General features: G+C 42.2%; 1 protein-coding gene across 1 annotated transcript in view; it reads left to right on the plus strand.

Annotated features, from left to right (window-relative positions):
- Positions 1–11,143: 11,143 nt before the first annotated feature.
- LOC310869420 (multidrug resistance-associated protein 1-like) overlaps positions 11,144–18,216 on the plus strand; it is a 55,811-nt gene continuing 48,738 nt past the window's right edge. Inside the window, exon 1 of the mRNA XM_083780154.1 lies at positions 11,144–11,835. Within this exon, the coding sequence (XP_083636280.1) occupies positions 11,794–11,835 (42 nt within the window). The 5' untranslated portion in view covers positions 11,144–11,793. The remainder of the gene's footprint in view (positions 11,836–18,216) is intronic.

The raw sequence follows: 18,216 nt of genomic DNA on the forward strand, positions 1-18,216 counted from the left end.
GACAAATCATACAGGTGTCGGTGTGAACATTGAAAATGTGACTTTTTATTGTCAGACTCATAATAATGGTTACTTACGTGTGTGCGCGCGCGCGACTGTTTGTGTGCGTGTGTTTGTGTGTTTGTGTGTGTGTGTGTGTGTGTGTGTGTGTGTGTGTGTGTGTGTGTGTGTGTGTGTGTGTGTGTGTGTGCGTGCGTGGGTGCGTGTGTGCATGCGTGATACTGTGCGTGACTGCATGCGTGCGTGTGTGTGCATTGATTGATTGATTGATTGATTGATATATGGTCTATCATATCATTTTCCGTTTTCAATGGTAAGAAATAGAAAGAAAACAAGAAAAACTCATATGAGGAGAGTAATCAGCCTGTTGCAATGGGGGTAAATCAATGTAATGAGGCAGTTAATCAATGTAATGAGACAGACAGACAGGCTGGCTGGCTGGCTGGCTGGCAGCCGATCAAAGGAAGACTGGATGGATATAAAGACAGGGGTCACAGGGTTTGACAGCTGATGTCCTGGCTGGGTTGTGAGTATCTGTCTGTCCAACAGTAGCAGACAGTACATTACAGTCACATGATGGGACTTGTAGTTGTCGCGAATACTATTGCTGATATACAGTAGCGCTTTGTGTCTTTAATTTATGCCGTTGTCCTTTTCTTTAAGGTAATCACATGCAACGTCATCTCCATCGGTTTGCAACCTGCAGTGGAAGAAGAAGAACATGCTAGTGAGAGTGATTCAACATCCCACACAACCCATAAACGAAGGTCAATGTCTGGTACGTGTACTGAAGGATACTCCATTTTTTTTCAAACTTTGTCTGGTTGTTAGATGACGAAAGAAATAACCTCCTGAGTCCTGAGTCTTAACACTTATGGGTCCATTTGGTTCCACTTGTACAGTCTCTGAGTAAAAATTGTTTAGTGTAGGTGTAGTAGGACAAGGTGATAGAATTGTTTGAAATTAAAATGTTACTCTCTTCATGTAACACGAAGAAAGGCAGTGTTACCATCATGAATGGTTTTGGACTGGGAGTGAAGTTTAGGGAGTGGCCAGACATGGCCATTGTTTCTCTGGATGGTGGTCTATCTATGGTTTTAGGTGAGGATGGGCAGCAATGTGATGGAGGTGGTGGAGCGCTAGCCTGGCTTGGCCAGCCTCATAGCGTGGTGTCATCGAAGTCCTTAGTCTCACCACTGGTATGGAGACAATCTCTCAATGTTGATTGTTTTGTTACTATACAGTAAGTGACAACATCTTGTCTTCTTATACGTGATGGTGTGTGTGTGTGTGTGTGTGTGTGTGTGTGTGTGTGTGTGTGTGTGTGTGTGTGTGTGTGTGTGTGTGTGTGTGTGTGTGTGTGTGTGTGTGTGTGTGTGTGTGTGTGTGTGTGTGTGTGTGTGATGCAGCTGCATCAGCAAGCTGGGCAAGCTTTGAAAGGTTATCCATCTGAAAAGAAAAGAGATCTCTCTGTTTTCACAATTCAGCTCAGTAATGCAGAATCAACATAGATAAGACCATACTGATAATATTGCAGAATAAATAGCTTATTTCTTTCTTTCTTTATTTGCCCTTCTGGCAACAGAGCTCTAAAGATGGCTCTGTCCGTCCCTCCACCAGTCTGTTTGTCCGTCCGCCACTTTACTCCCAAATTTGCGGTGCTTCTGTATGCTTCCCGGATGCGCCTACACTGGTTGCAGTGACCCCACTTTTCTCTAGCACCACCTTCCCACCAAAGGTCCTGTTGGGTAACGGGTCCCATTGGGTGACAAACAGTGGTCTACTCTTCTATATGCATTTGTACATGCAGACGCTTTCCGACCACATGTTCTATACAATGGTCACACATTTTTAAACATGACGACATATCTTTCATTGACCTTGCTTTACACCTTTTGTTTTCGACAACCTTTACCCGAAAGTATGCTGTATCCATCATACTTTGATGGAAAAACAACTGCTTTTACACACTATCTGTTTAAGTTGACAACAGCAAATAAATCTTGTGTAGGTTGGCTCACCACAGGCCCATGGCCATATCTCTGTGGACTCTTTCCTGGCTGTCAGTTGTATAGTTATACTATCATACATCAACACCCTCACGGTGTCGAAATGCGTTAATTATCAGTTTGTAAATACAGCTTTTGTAACCTGAATTCTATAAAAAAAGTCAATCACACCTTGGATGTTTTTCTCTCCTGCTGTAGCCTATGTATATATACTGTCTCAGACAAAATGAGACGCATGTCCTGCCACCTCCATCGTTGCTGGTGTTGCTCTGCAAAACACCAGCTATATACATACACATACAGGCCCTGATTCCGATGGATTAATGCCTTACAAATGCTTTTTGATTGATTTGATTGATTGATTACTTTATTAACAGTTTGCATACAGTACAGTGATATGCTTCTACAATGCTGCTAAAAGAATAAACGAAGAAGAAACTAATTTAACCTCATGTTTGTGCGAGATCACTGGATCAGTTCGGGTGCCTCCTGTTACTCCTATTATCTTTTTTATTGGGACACACGTTTTGTCTGTCACCTTACAGTTTCACCAGTAACTGAATCCCATGAATAAAAACATGCAGGGCTTTCTGTAGAAAGGAGGCAAAGCAAACCATGTGTTTACTGTTCAGGAGATTAAATAAATATCAGATCTAACCTACAACAGAGAGAACATGTTAGATCACATGACATACTGACCTCTCCAACCCCATAGTAGTGCATTGTCTTCAGCATGTATAGTACTGCATGAAAAGCAGTCTGCCATCTCCCCCAAGTATGTGCTCCCATGTCTGAGAATGCAGAGGCAGAAAAGGAGAGCATAACTTTAGGCCAGACTGTCTGTGGCTGGTGAGGGGGAAGCCAAAGGGAAGGCGACCCAACCTCGGTTCACCACGACTCGACCTCAGTGTGGCCAGCGTCTGTCTCCCCATCAGCGGGACGGGATGGATGTCGGGATGCGTGGAAGAGATACGCAAGGTTCGTCTGCGTATGAACATTGCATTTATGTGTGCACGTGTGTTCACAGATGCGTGTGCGCGCACGTGTGTGTGTGTGTGTGTGTGTGTGTGTGTGTGTGTGTGTGCACGGCGAGCGTGCATGTGTCTTTGGTGGGGAATACCACGGTGGGTGAGGCAGCTTCCTGGGTTTGCAGAACCAGTCAGAAATAGCTCTGCCTGGGCAGAACCAAGTAGAAGAGGTCCAAGAAGTATCCAGACTCACTCCTACACAAGCCTATTAGAGGACGGTTATACAATATAACAGTGGTGGAAAGTACATGTACTTAAGTACTATTTTGAGGTATTTGTACTTGAGTATTATTTCCAATTTCCAATAATTTGACTTCTACTCCACTACAAACTCGGATCCAAATATTGTACTTTTACTCCATACATTTATTTGAAAACTTTAGTTACTTTGTACATTATGATTATTATTATTACAAAACATACACTAACCACTTCATTTACCGAATCATCTGCTATTTTCAAAAGGCACAATGAGCACTTTTACTCAAGTACATTTTGAATTCCAGACTTTTACTTGTAACACAATATTTATATATTGTGGTATTGATACTTTTACGTAAGTAAAAAATGGGAGTACATTTTCCAACACTGCAATATAGAGATACACAGGAGAATAAGACACAAATGTCAAGTTGCTGCTTGTCCTATAGTAGTGATTAGTCTGGCCCGCAAATGGAATTGTCCCAACTTCAATGTCCACTGTCGTGTCCAGCTGTCAAGAGTGCCCTTGAATAAGACACTTGATGCCTTACGGCACTCGATAATCGTATGTTGCTCCGGATAAGTGTCATCTAAAATGTTTACTACCGGGGGACAAAAGTATAGAGAGAGTGGGAGCAGTGTTGCCAGATTTTGCAAGAGAAATAAGCAACCAGGGGACAAGCTCAAAAGAAGTGACTAACACATGAGCACAATTTAAACCTACTGTATACACATTGGCTATTTCAAGATAGCCGATCTACAAAACATTAACCAATCTACAAAACATTTTAACAACACAAATCTGGTACAGGGGGTCCCTGCCCTGGCACAAAATGTTTTCAGATGGGGATACGCGGACAAGTACATATTACATAATTTGGGGGTCCTTGACATGAAAATGTTTGAGAACTACGGTTTTAAACAGCATTTAGTCAGCAAAAAAATGCAAGCCGCAACTACCAATATTTGCAACTTTTACAGAAAAACAAGTCCGAAGTCGCTTATAGTAAGCGGACATGGCAACACTGCTGGGAAGTGATGGTAGAGGTCAGACAAATGGTGCAAAACAGATTCCCAGAGTTTTTTCTTTTTCAAAGTATGTTTTGAAGTGTTTTTAATTGTTGTTCTGCGTGTTCACTGATGTTTTTATCTGGTCGCCGAGAATTGAAATACGGTATTCGGAATTCTGGCCCTTGCGTGCCCTTTGTGTTTTCTGCTGAGAAAAAAAACACTTTGGTGGACATACCAAGATATCATTGCTGATGGGTAGAAACCTTCTATGTCCAAAAAGAAAAACGTTCCTTTTTCTTAATCATTATTCTAACATTAAGAAAATAAATATGGCTACAAAAAAAACGTGTCAGTGTCACCATCAGCAATTGTCTTTGTTTTTGTGTGACATTATTGCACGATCTGCGTTGAAATATGGAGATACGCGTTTTTTCGGCGCGACAGCAACGATATGAATGAAGCAAATTAGGTGGTGTCACTGAAGCTCTGCAGGACTGGCTTTAGAAACGGCATTGTTTAACTCTAGCCACACAATCCAATGTGTCGGGAATCGTTTATAGGATGCTGTCATACAGTTGTTATGTGGAGGTGATGGCTTTAATTTTGTTTTTCACTGTTCAATCCTGGATAAGTATCCAGATTTGTTTTGGATGTCTGAATGTTGAGTTGGCTGTTCGCTATAAGGACGCTTTTGTTTTAGGAGTTACGGTGGAGAACGATATATCTGTGCGTAACTCACAGCCTGGACAATCAATATATTTTTGTATATTTGTGTAATATTTGTTTGTGTATTCTATTTCTGGACATCTTGGTGTATGTTAATTTAGTGAGTGTCTAGTCTCCTATCTATCTATCTATCTATCTATCTATCTATCTATCTATCTATCTATCTATCTATCTATCTATCTATCTATCTATCTATCTTTTTTAGCTTCTTTTTAGCATATTTGTTAGCTTGACAAACTAACTGCATGCAGAATATGTCAACATACTGTAAAAGTACAGTCTTTCTTGCATGCAAACACATAGCTGTCCGATTTTAAAGAAGAGTCTTGGCTGGGTCTACTAAATGTACGTATACTGTATGTATGTGTACAGTACAGTATATCCCTTTCACTGAACAGAGACAAATAACAACCAAAAAAGGAGAAACAGCACATGCATTACATTTAGTTTGCCTCGGTTCCACAGATACGTTCCACGTGAATCTTCAGACCAAGACTGCATATAATTAAACCTACACAAAGGTATAATAAGGTATAATAAACATATCGTTGAATACATATTGGGTCTCCAACTCTCCAATATGTCATCATGGGTCCAGAATTGTAAGTGACTATATGAGTGGTTGGCTCTACTCTCCAAATCAAATAGTTTCCTGGCCTTTTGGCTCGTCAGATCAGTGTGAGAGGGTAGGGACGGATGTGGCAGGGTGACACGTGTGGCTTAGAGAGACCTAACACCGGGGCTGCAGTTCTTACTCACTACAGCAAGTACAGCAAGTGATCCGCTATGTCTGTCTCTGTGTAATTTATATTTTATTCATTTATTTATTTACCATAGGACATTAATCATCGTTAACGTTTTCACATCCATGTAAATGAGCCGCCAAAAGCTATTTTTCATCTGTGGTCCCTGAGCAGGCCGTTAAAAAAGTGGTGATATAAATTGATTAAAACAGACATATCAACACATCACACGACAAGTAAACATACATTTTTTATTGAAGTTGAAGGTCAAATAGTTGGTGTGGTGTCTCTTACTTCTAACCTTGTTGCTCTGCCACCCTCCTAATAAAAGAATTTGGAGTTCAAAGGGTTTTGGGTCATATCACCTAATTTCAGCTAAATGTGGCCAAAGCTGACCTAGAACATGACAGTGAACCCCATGCTAGCCCGCTCCAGTGTTACTGCACCTGGCTGATACTGCTCCCTGAGTCCCTGACCACTCTGTTTTCATTTAATCTTGTCTATGACTTTGATGGATATGATTCAAAACACATAAAAGCAACTGGGAGGATCACCCTCCAGTTGAGGAAGACGTGATAATCCTCACATTTCCCCCGAAAAATTAAATCTATTCTTGTTGGATATAGCTCTCCATCTTAACAATAGGTTATTGTTGTGGTGGCAGCTATTTAGGTCACAATCACATCGCCCTGAGCAATCTTTGTCTTGTGCAGATTGCCATAAGTCTATTATATACAGTATGCTGACGTGTTGGAGACTTCCTGCCAGATCTCCTGAGGTGAATGGCAACTGGCTGACTTCCAAAATTCTTCTCTAATGGTTTACTGACAGTCCGTTAACAACGCAAGGTCTGCAGGTCTCCTGAACGGTACTGTACTGTCCTGTACAGTTCTGTACTTTCCAATTAGATTAAGTGGCATATAACAATAGCGCTGTGTGACTATATATATATCCACTGGCGTCCAAATAGGATGGCACAGAAGTTGATTGTGGCACTGGAGACGCTAGAGGGAGCCGGAGCTTCCACATTTTGATGGGTTGGGAATGAGGCGTTGTGTTGTGAGCTTGTAGATGGACTATTTGCACAATATTTATCTGTGGAACAGAGTCAAACTAAATGTCAACTCCTACTATTCCATGTGCTTGTCAGGGTGATATGGGGTCCCCAGTTCAAATATGATTATTTTGGGGGATCCCCAGTTCAAATATGAATATTTTTGGTGGGTCCCCATTTCAAAAATATTTTGTCGTAGTCCCATGTTCAAATATGATTTATTTGGGGGGTCCCGGCCTGAAAGGTTTGAGAACCACTAAATGACATGATTGCCGGTACACGTCTGTGCATACAAATATGGTAGAGATGATGGAGGCACACGCATACTAACAAATACAGTACATACTTACTGACACATGCTGGAACAATGCAAAATGACATTCTCTTTTCCCCTTGATTGTTTGTCCTCTATAGTTGCTGAGTGCAGTCTGGGCCTTTTCGACACAAACCACAGGGCCTGTCAGCCAACTATACGTAGGCCATCAAATCTCCAACAAACAGCATGTGCCTACACTAGTACACACTTATCACACATCATCCATCAAAAATACTCTAGTGTAGCACCTGGCTTGACCTTAACACATAAACACTTGACCACTAATCGTAAAGAAAGAGAGGGGGATCGCAGGCATGTGGCTGTCAGTTCTTGGTATTATTACACAGCACCAGGGTTGGGGTCTAATGGGGTGATGTGAAACTGCATATAATACTTACTACCACAGATTCAAAGCCGGGTGCCCTGCTTAAGTGCAGAAGTTGTTTTATTATAGATTTTTTTATTTTAATTTTATTCTTTCTCTAGAGCACAATGGCAAATTGGGGTCTCCAAATGATTTTGAGGGATCCCCAGATGATTTGATTGCGTGCTTAACATTAAACAAACTAACAGAGTATCACAGGGTAACATTTCAATTTAAGGACTTCTTTTTACCTAAAAATAAATAAATATGTGTAAATATGTAAAAATGTAAATATTAGGGCCGGGACTAATTGCGATTAATTTAGATTAATTAACTACAGAAAAATTTATCGCGATTAACTACAGATAAATTATTCGCACCTTTTTTTTTCACCGCGGAACGTTTCTTACTGGGCGCTTTTCTATAGTACTGAAAACTGGAAATAATAAAGTCACCCCATTTTGTGTTGCCTAGAACTGGAGGTCTGACAAAAAACAGTAACAATATGAAGTAAGTACAGCTTTGTGATGTCACTGAGATGTACTTGTTACTGTTACAAATTTTTCTTCAGACCTCCAGTTCTAGGCAACACAGAATGGGGTGACTTTTTATTATTATTTCCACAACAGGTATATTAATGACAGTAAAATGTTGAAAATGAGTGGTATCCTGTAGTCACTATTCATTGATTCACTGGGATACCAAAAAACATTTAAAAAAAAGGTTTCTCGCTGTTCTCGGGTTGAATATTGATATGCGATTAAATTGCGATTAATCTAGATTAATTAATCGCAAAGCCTCTGATTAATTAGATTGATTTTTTTAATCGAGTCCCAGCTCTAGTAAATATGTAAAAATGTAAAAAAAAGAAAAAGCTGTAACATTTTACATGTCTATAAGAAAATAGCTTACTTTGCTTTAGGGGCTCTGATTGAAGCCAATGAACCATTTGGCCAATGAGGTTTCTCCCTCAACACTACACCAAATCTCTTAGTCGAAAATCGCAGCTCTACCAGCCCACAACGCCTCACAACATATAGTGTTGTGAGCTTTTAGACCTGCTATTTTTGCTGAATATTATATATATATATACATATATATGTGTGTGTGTTTGTTTACCTGTTATGGCATGCCCAGAATGAGAACACTAGAGCTCATGTTGATCATCCAGTCTTGATTCCCCCAAATGCAGACTGCAGTGCGGTCTATGACACTTGTTGAAAACCACAAAGGAAACACATACATACATTTACACATACATTTACACATTGTTATGGTGATGACAATAATTACAATATTAAAACGGTTCCATGAATTTTGGTAACTGAATATAATTCCACATCCACTTATTTGTGCACAGTGCACAGTGCACATTCAATTGAATTGAATTCAATTGAATTCAATTCAAATACTTTATTACCATGAGAAAACATAACGATTAAAACAAAATGTGTGTATAATTGAAAGTCAGAATCTCCAATAAATTAATTTCTATGTATCGATGCAGATAATGCAGGAATACACACTTTAGGAATATACAGTACAGTAGTAATCTTTAGGTGTGTTCCATTTGACATCCTTCTCCTATCACAGCAGCTCACAAATCATACTGCTGTGTTGTTGTACTTCGCCCAGCAGATATGGGAGTTTTTGTCATAACTCATTAGTGTTTTCAAACTCTCCTTGGGTGCTTGTAAACTGTGTACAGACACATACTGTATGCATGTTGTTTAAAGCCCTGACTCGCTTTAAATTCCCTATGACGATGCCAAATGCATGTACACATACTGTACTAGGAAACACACGCACACGAACACGCACGCGCACACACACACACACACACACACACACACACACACACACACACACACACACGCACACACGCACACACATACACACACACACACACACACACACACACACACACACACACACACACACACACACACACACACACACACACAGGGTAATCTATCAGAGTTGTGTTAAAAGTGTAATTGACATGGTGTCTACATTGAAACAGCTCAGGACACTCCCAGCTAGGGTGAGTTGCAGAACAAGACATGATGTACAGATAGATATATACGTAAGACCTATTGAACCAACATGTCATCCACTCAGCACATCAAACTCCAAGGACTATTTGAGGATAACCTTTACACAGTTTAGGTTGTCCTCTCACGGACTGCGTGTGGAAATGTGGGAGGGAGGTGGAGATCGCATATTGTGTCAATATGAGACAATGTGATGTTATTATGATTGGTTATATGTTGAAAGATTGAAAGATTTGCACACATTTTCACAATTTCTGAATAGCGCAATAATTACATTGTTGGCGACTGTGGCTCAGGAGGTAGAGCAGGTCGTCGAATGATCCATGGGTCGGCGGTTCGAATCCCGGCTCCTCCTGTCTACATGTCAAAGTGTCCTTGGGCAAGACACTGAACCCCAAATTGCTCCCGATGTGCTGGTTGGTACCTTGCATGGCTTCCGCCGCAATCTGTGTATGAATGTGTGTGGGTGCATGTAAAGCGCCTTGGATAAAGGCACTATATACATGCACATAGATGCTTTCCTGGTTTAAATGGGTTAAAGTGATTAAAACAAATAAAGGGATCTACTCATGTGTTCCTTCCGTAAAGGATTCAAGCAGCTCTGAGAATTTGAAATCTGTTTGTATTGTGCTCTGTTTGGGAACTGTGTCATCATGAAATATTTGAATATTGGATAGCTAAGCTTATATGACTGCAGGTGTTTTCAGAGCTCTCTAAGCTAAGCAGAATGGGTGGTTTCAGTCAGAGAGAAATGGCTGTAATTATTTTGTGTGGTTCTGTGGTGAGGTTGTCGCGCTTTCTCAACTTCTGTTTATGATGGTGGGCAAAGCCCTGGGGAATAATGTAAAAACTATATCATGCTGCGTTTTGTAGTATACGGTAGGCATATTTGATTGCGCATTGGTTGGTTGATTGATTGATTGATTGATTGATTGATTGATTGATTGATTGATTGACTGGCTCTTGAGTGTCGTCTCAAAAACTGCAAATGTACGTTTTATTTTCTTTCACATGGAATGTTCTGGTGGCTAATCAAGAAGGTTTTGCACTTCTGACTCAAGGCTTATCAAATAGTGCTTTATTTCCATAGTGAATCGCTGTCACTATGTAAATATAGATCAATCTGCATGACGTTTTCTGTTTATACAGGACTTTCAGGTGTGAACTTGTTATTACGTCCTACAGTACAGCAGGTCTCCTCCAACAGTGTGCAGATGCTGAACCCTGTCTATACTATACCTGTCTGGCCTGTCTGTCTCTCTGTGTGAGAGGAATGCTGTCTCACTGTCAAGCTGTACATTCTGTCTGTCTCTCCTGTGTGAGCGCATTGCTGTCTCCTCCTGTCTGTCTGTCTGTCTGACTGAATGAATGAAGGAAAACTACATTACAAGGCTGAGTGAACCATCCACTGTCCTCTGAAAACTATTCTAAACAAATCAAACAAGAGGCAGTGTTTTGGGAGGGAGAGCTAGAGAGAGAGGGAGAGAGAGAGAGAGAGAGAGAGAGAGAGAGAGACTTGGTGGTGTGGTGACCACAGCACGTGGGTGAGAGAGAGGAGGGGAAAAGAAGAGGCAAAAACAAGTGAAACTCTCTGTGTTGACACCCACCTATGAGAAGACAGAAGAGCTAGTGCACAGCCGAGCAGAGGTCCCTCAAACTCAGAACACTGTCTGTCTCAGTGCCCGACTGGATTGTGTGTGAGATCTTGCTATACCAGCGTTAGGCAGTGTCTGTGCTTGTGTGTGTGCGTGTGTGTGCGTGTGTGTGGGACCACATTCATCCAAGATGCTGGCTCAGCATGTAGACCATTGAAAAAGGGAGGGAAAAAGAAGAGATCAAAGCAGGTGTCTCACAAATACACCGCAACGCCCTGGTTGAAAGGAGTGTTTGAAAAGCTTACATCATTCAAGAAGTCAGCAGCTGCAGCACACACAGCGGACACATCCAACCTGCTCCTGTGAAGCTGTGCTTCTTCTGAAGAACATGTGTGTGCTCTCTGCGTGATGCAGTGCTTCACATAGAGCACAGAACACAGAACACAGTGCGAGGAGAGCAGAGAGACGGGAGAAGAAGGAACAAACCCCCTATAGCTGGGACTGGAACCAAAGAGGGATTTTACAAACTGAGAGCAAACCCCGCAGTGCTGGTTTGTTCGGAATTTATCCCAAGGAAGAAGACGGGATTTTTCTTCTTTTCCTTGGTTCAGTTTTTCCCCTGAAGGAGAGGGGAGGAAGGGGAGGGTAGTCGGGGAGGTGGAGGAAGAGGTGGAGGAGGTGGAGGACGAGGAATGGATGACCTCTGCAGCCTGAGCGGCCTGGATCCTCTCTGGGTGAGTAGAGTGACCCTCTGCTGTTGTTGTACAGTTAAATCCCTGTTCATCTAATGGAAACAAATGGACTCATACGGGGGTCCATTTGGTTCCATTATACTCTGAGTTACACTTATGATTTATGTTTGATTCAGAGGCGAAACACTCATCTACGTAAGCATATTGATATCCATGATATGATGACCAGCCACTATTGTATCAGAGAGACTGTCTCAGCTGATCCTCACCCACCACCCCTTGAGTTTAGATGGAGACTCATGAGGGACAACTCAGGTGGTCAAATCATCCATTTGGAGTCCAATGAGCAGAACACCAATGAATGCATGACAGGCAGTGGATGCACTGCCTGTCATGCATCTGTATCTATTGGAAATACCAGATCTATACGTTATGGGGGGTGGCAGTAGCTCAGGAGCAGCCGTCTAAGAATCAAAAGGTTGCCAGTTTGATGCCCGCAGCTCCTCCTGGCTGAGTCCATGAGCAAGACACTGAGATCCTAACTTTTCCGAAGAGCAGGTTTTCCGTAGAGCAGGTGAATGTATTGCACTCTGTAAAGTGCCTTGGGAGAATGGCGCTTTATAAATGGACCATTAACACAACCTGTATGTGTTTGTCTTCATCATTCATGATGCAAAGCCATGCAGGCATTGGAAAGCAACCTTCTGAGGCCGACTGGCCTCAATGTGAACAGGCTCTGTGGAGGAAGACAGGATGAAGTGTCATGTACAGTAAAGCCTTTCTGGCCGGCGCTTGAAATGCCTTTCACAGACAGAGAGAGAGAGAGAGACGCAGTCACAGACCAGCTTCTGTATATTTATGGTCTGTTGTTGCCCATTTACATTGTGTGTGTGTATGCGTGCCTGCGTGCGTGCCTGCGCGCGTGCATGCTCGTGTGTGTGTGTGCGCGTGCGGTCGACTCGTGTGTGGCCGAGTGATTCTGGGAAGTGTTATTTGAATTTGACAGTGAGAGCATGGTCCTAATACCTGAGTCACCGCAGAATCATCTCATGATTCATAGACTCCTGGCTCTGTCCTTCATAACTCTCTCTCTGTATGCTTTTCTTTCTTTCTTTCTTTCTTTCTTTCTTTCTACAAGACACTCCCAGACGTTTAAACCAGATTTGCTTCAGGAGGTCACGACAACACATAACGACACAAACAAACACACATGAAGCATGCGAGTGAGCAATTAATGATCGACTCATCCCTCGGTTAAATAGTAGTTGGCCTCATATATCACTCATCAGTCTAGCCCCAGGTGACCTGACGGTAGACAGATTGAACCTCAGCCAGTAATATAGTGTCTGCTAATTAACCATTTACACTTATTCGCGTGACACAAAGTGAAAATAGCTGAACACAAGCTCACAACGTGTACAAAATAAATACATGCGATTAACCAGTACCCCTGGCTGCCACAGACGGTGGGTTTCTTAGAAAACACATGCATGCATGCATGCATACTTATTGGGCTGTATAGGCTCATGAACTGGACTATGCACCTTTCAGTAGGCCAAAAGGAGAGGAATTAATAATTCTTCCTTAGACAGGAGATCACCCCCTCACACCCCTCCTGTTCTTTCTTCCACTCTATATAGTGTTTTATATTTTGTGGTGATATTGATTTTTGTTGTTATTTTTCATGTCATGTTTATGAATTGAGTACATGTATAGGAACCGACTGGAAACAAGACCGCAGTAACTTTTTGTTTTTGTGGTATCTTTACCAAGTGATTGACTGCACTCTGTTGCCGTTTTTTTTCTGTCTAATAAAGTATTCAATTAATCAATCAAGCTAGGCTTATGAACTGGACTACTAGTTTTAGTTTTAGTAACAAAGGACTGTTATTCCCATGCAGGGACACCTTTTTAATGCTTTTTATGGGTTTTTTCAGCTCCTGTTGATGAACAAACATGTATTGTTTGTGTCTGTTTTCAGTCTTGTACAGCAGCAGCACACATTGCAATCAGTTAATCACATGGCCGCCGGTCTCTAGTCTACACACTTCCATTGATTTGTTTACAGAAATTCAAATGTCTCTCTACAGTATTAAGTAAATACTGGGACTAGCGGCCTGCCCAACTTGGCACCTTGCGGAACAACAAGCCCTGCATGTCCATTTTCCAAAGAGAAACGTATTACATAAGCAGGGCAGAATGGATAAAATACCCTCCAATGAAAACAATTTCTCAGAGTTAAATAATCATATCACATATCAAATACACTAAAATAAAATCCCCTCAGTGGTGAACCTGTTCAGCATCAGAACTGACAATTTAACTAAATATAGACATTATATATTAATTATATATATTAATATAGACAATTAATGTGATTGACACCGTGCCACAGTTGGTAGTGCTGTCGCCTCACAGCTAGAAGGTCCTGGGTTCGATTCCCGCTGGGGACGCTGTGGGCACTGGCGGCGTGTTCCCTCCTCCGCGTCATCAGTGCCCATACCCGAGGCGGGGGTTGGCGATAGGGCCTTTCTGTGTGGAGTTTGCATGTTCTCCCCGTGTCCCCTAGGGTAGATACCCTCACAAAAACATGCCGTAATCCTGGTCTCTAAAACTACCTCCCCCTGGCCAGCCTGGGCGCCTGATAGAGGGGAAAGGAACTGGTCGGAATAACGTGTCCCTTCCACGCGCTACGTCCGGCCGGGGAAATTCCCCTCTGTCAGGTGAAAAGAAGCAGCTTGGACTCCTCATGCATAGAAGGAGGCATGAGGTCAGTCCGCTGCCCCCCCAGGTTGGCAGAGGAAGTGTAGCCCCCAGGATTACATTAGATAATTGGCACTGGGTGAAAAAAAAACTGGGTTACAAAATCGTGGGATAAAAATTAAAAAAGTGATTGACATTACAGTACACAGACAGAGTCTTGATTATGGTACAGTTCCTGGATGAGGTAATCTGTTCTGTTCCATGTATTGATGTTAGGAATGAATAAGTAGCAAGCAGGTGAAAATTGTGAGACTGTTAACTTCATAATGGTTACCGTCTCCCTTTGGCACCTCGGTGCTAGTATGCGCCAACGTTGTACATGATGTACAGTAACGGTTGATGTAGTATAGCTATAGCATGCTGCACTGTATAACTATACTCTCTCACATTGAATCTCTTCTTCTCTCTCAGACCCTACAACCCAGTTGTTTAAAGTGTTATGGTTTATGCGATTACCAATACACCCACACACACACCCTCACACACACACACACACACACACACACACACACACACACACACACACACACACACACACACACACACACACACACACACACACACACACACACACACACACACACACACACACACACACACACACACACTCACACACACTCACACGGTGTGTATTGTGTGTGTGCACATTGATATCATGGATATCAATATGCTTACGTAGATGAGTGTTTCACCACTGAGTCAAGCATAAATCATAACATGAAGCATCCCCATAACTCTGAGAGTGTAAAAAGTGACACGTAAGGGTCCATTAGTAGTTAGTTAGGGGTTAAATGTCTTGCTCAGTGACACGATGACACATACACTGGGCGGGTCAGTGGTCCTTCTGATTACCAGTCGGATGGCCTGGTGTGTGAGTCTCTGACCCACTCAACTACGGCGGCCAGTAACAACTAAACTAACTCTCTGTTTAGTGGAAGATGGAAGATGCTATAGCGATTACTTACTGTCGTGGGGTGACCTGGCCCCTTCAAATAGTATTTAAATTACTTACTGTCGTGGGATGACCTGGCCCCTTCAAATAGTATTTAAATTGGTGTTTAGCTTGGTGGCAGGGGAGTTACTGTAGCTAGACCCCCTTGTTATTCTTGAAAAGTAAACGTCTGGAAAGCATTGCAGTCTCTGAGGAGGCTGTCTTTGAACTGCCCTGCCCTTTGCTGAATCAGTTCAATGTGTGTGTATAGCCTGGCAAATGGTTTTGTTTGAGTTCAAATCATTTTTTACAGCAGGCTCATTTCTCTCCAAGAGAAAGCAAAAGCACTACAGCATATACAGTGGCTACGCTGGGAAGCTTGATTTATACTTAGTTGGTGGTTGCTGGTGTTGCATGCAGTAAATAGCAGATATACAAGCTCACCACGCGTCAGATCTCTGATGCGTGGTGAGCTTGTAGATCTGCGGCACGCAGTACAAATGAGGCTTAAGTTGGGTGGAAGAGAGGGAGACATAGGGGTTTCTCCATCAATGGATCAGTGACCCACTGACACAAAGTGTTGCAAACAAATAACTTCATACAAATAAATACAATTTGTGTTATTTGATCATGTGCGTTGTTGTAACTACTTGGGATCCACTGCCTTTTTACATTTCAAGGACAACCAGTTTGATATGCATTAGGATTCGGGCACAGACACCCACGGCCCCACGCTGACACTATTGTTTTTGAATCTCAGAGACCCCGTTCTGAATCCACAGTTTTCATTTAGCTTTCACAGTTAAAGACAGTTAAACAGTTAAAGACTCTCACAGTTAAAGACCCCGTGGGTCAGTTTGGACCCCTGGTGGTCCCTCTGCAAATGGACCGGTGCTGTAAGGTTTGGAGCTGGTTGCCTGGAGGACATCTGGGTGTTGATGAAAGCGCTGTTGTGACTGTAGTCTGTAAAGCTGAAAGAAAGTTTTGGCGACTCAGTGAAGCCTTCTTTTGTTTTGCAGCAAAGACAGCAATGTGCGTGCGCACGCACACTCGCACATGCACGCGCGCATGCACAAACGCGCGCAGATACATCCCTTTGAAGTTTGAACCAAGGACCTTGGTCTATGACCAAACTAAACAGTGTTCAATCCTACAGTAGTAGTAGTAGTATGTCTCTCTCTCTCTCTCTCTGTTTTTCTCTCTCACACACGCATGCACGCACACAGACACATTACACACTGTATGAAATAAGAGCAAAAGGTCAAGTGTTGTGTACTGTATATACAATTTACATGTCACACAGCAGTTTCACAAACGTTTGTCAATGTTTTATCACTCTGTACTCCTGTTTTATCACTCTGTATTCCTCAACACTTTCCTCAAAAGAAGCCAAGCTTTTATGTGAATGAAAACCTTCATATGACAGCCCTGCAAAGCTGCAGGCTAATCTGAACCGATCAGAATGAGGATGAAAGGCCCCTAAACCCGACAACATAACGTTTCAATCCCGTCACCCTATAACCAACCGCTTTGATCAGAGCCCGCCGAGAGCCTGCGCCCTGCGGTTGCTTCGTAAAAGGGCAAACGTGATTAACGTCACACTAAAAAACACGGGCTTTGCGAGGCATCGGTTTAAGGAAACAAAAACAAATGTATTCTTCTATCTGACCTTTGATTAACAGTGTTGTTTTGTGTAAACTGACAGTAAAAATGTTTGCTTGCTGCACATCGGAGTTTGTGCTTTTCTGTGGGTTCTGTGTTGTTTCAAACCAGTGATACCATGGGAGTATACGTGCACGTACACGCACGCATGCACGCACGCACAGTCACGCACACACAAAACACACAGACACAAACACACCAAAACAGAATCTTTTCCATCTGCACATATGACTCACCAGTGCATTGGGGTTCTTTCACATATAAGGCTTATTTTACTTAGGAGGACATCTGTAGGTGTCAAAAAGCTGTGTTGTTCAAACCAAGAGCAAAAAATGTAAAAGGGGAAATTAAATGTGAGTCAGTGTAATCAGACTAGTTTGGGTCCTTGTCTCTGCTCCCTGGCCGAGCGCCAACATCTGTTCAAGGACAAGGAAAACATTCATACAAATGTAATTGAACAAATAAGCGTTAAACTCAGTTACATTGTAGGTCTTGCGTCAGTGTCAGACATGTCTACGTTTCTCTTTCTGCAGGCACTATTGCAGGCCATCTGTGACAATGAGTTCAAGGCTGTTATCTTCCACTCCCCCGGAGTCTCAAAAATATATAGTTTTCAAGAAAAGAAATGCGGTTTGCAAGTTTTGTACCAAGTCCAAGCCATAGTTGTGAGATGAAAAAAGAATATGTCATAAACTCACAGGTTCATGACATATCTATGTACAGTATGCCATAGGTCATACAGTATCTATGTACATTACAGAATGCCATAGATCATATGGGACTCCCAACTTTGAGAAAGGTTTCTGCCTGATCAGAGCGTCATTGAATTTAATTAGGTCTATTTATACAAGTTAAATTCAATATTAAAAGCTTTTATGTGTGGCCGGCAGTTTGCGAGATTAGCTCCAGACTGACAGACATAGCCTACACACACAGACCCACCCTCTTATAGACAGCCAGATTTCTACAGAGCCACACAAAAAAAAAGTAGGAAAAATTAAAAGTTGTTTGTCTGGGACGCGTGATTTCTTTCTACGTCCGAGCATAGACGTGGTAACGCCCCGCCT

Source organism: Protomyctophum parallelum (genome assembly GCF_964188405.1).
Source record: "Protomyctophum parallelum genome assembly, chromosome: 13".
In the NCBI taxonomy this organism is placed as follows: Eukaryota; Metazoa; Chordata; class Actinopteri; order Myctophiformes; family Myctophidae; genus Protomyctophum; species Protomyctophum parallelum.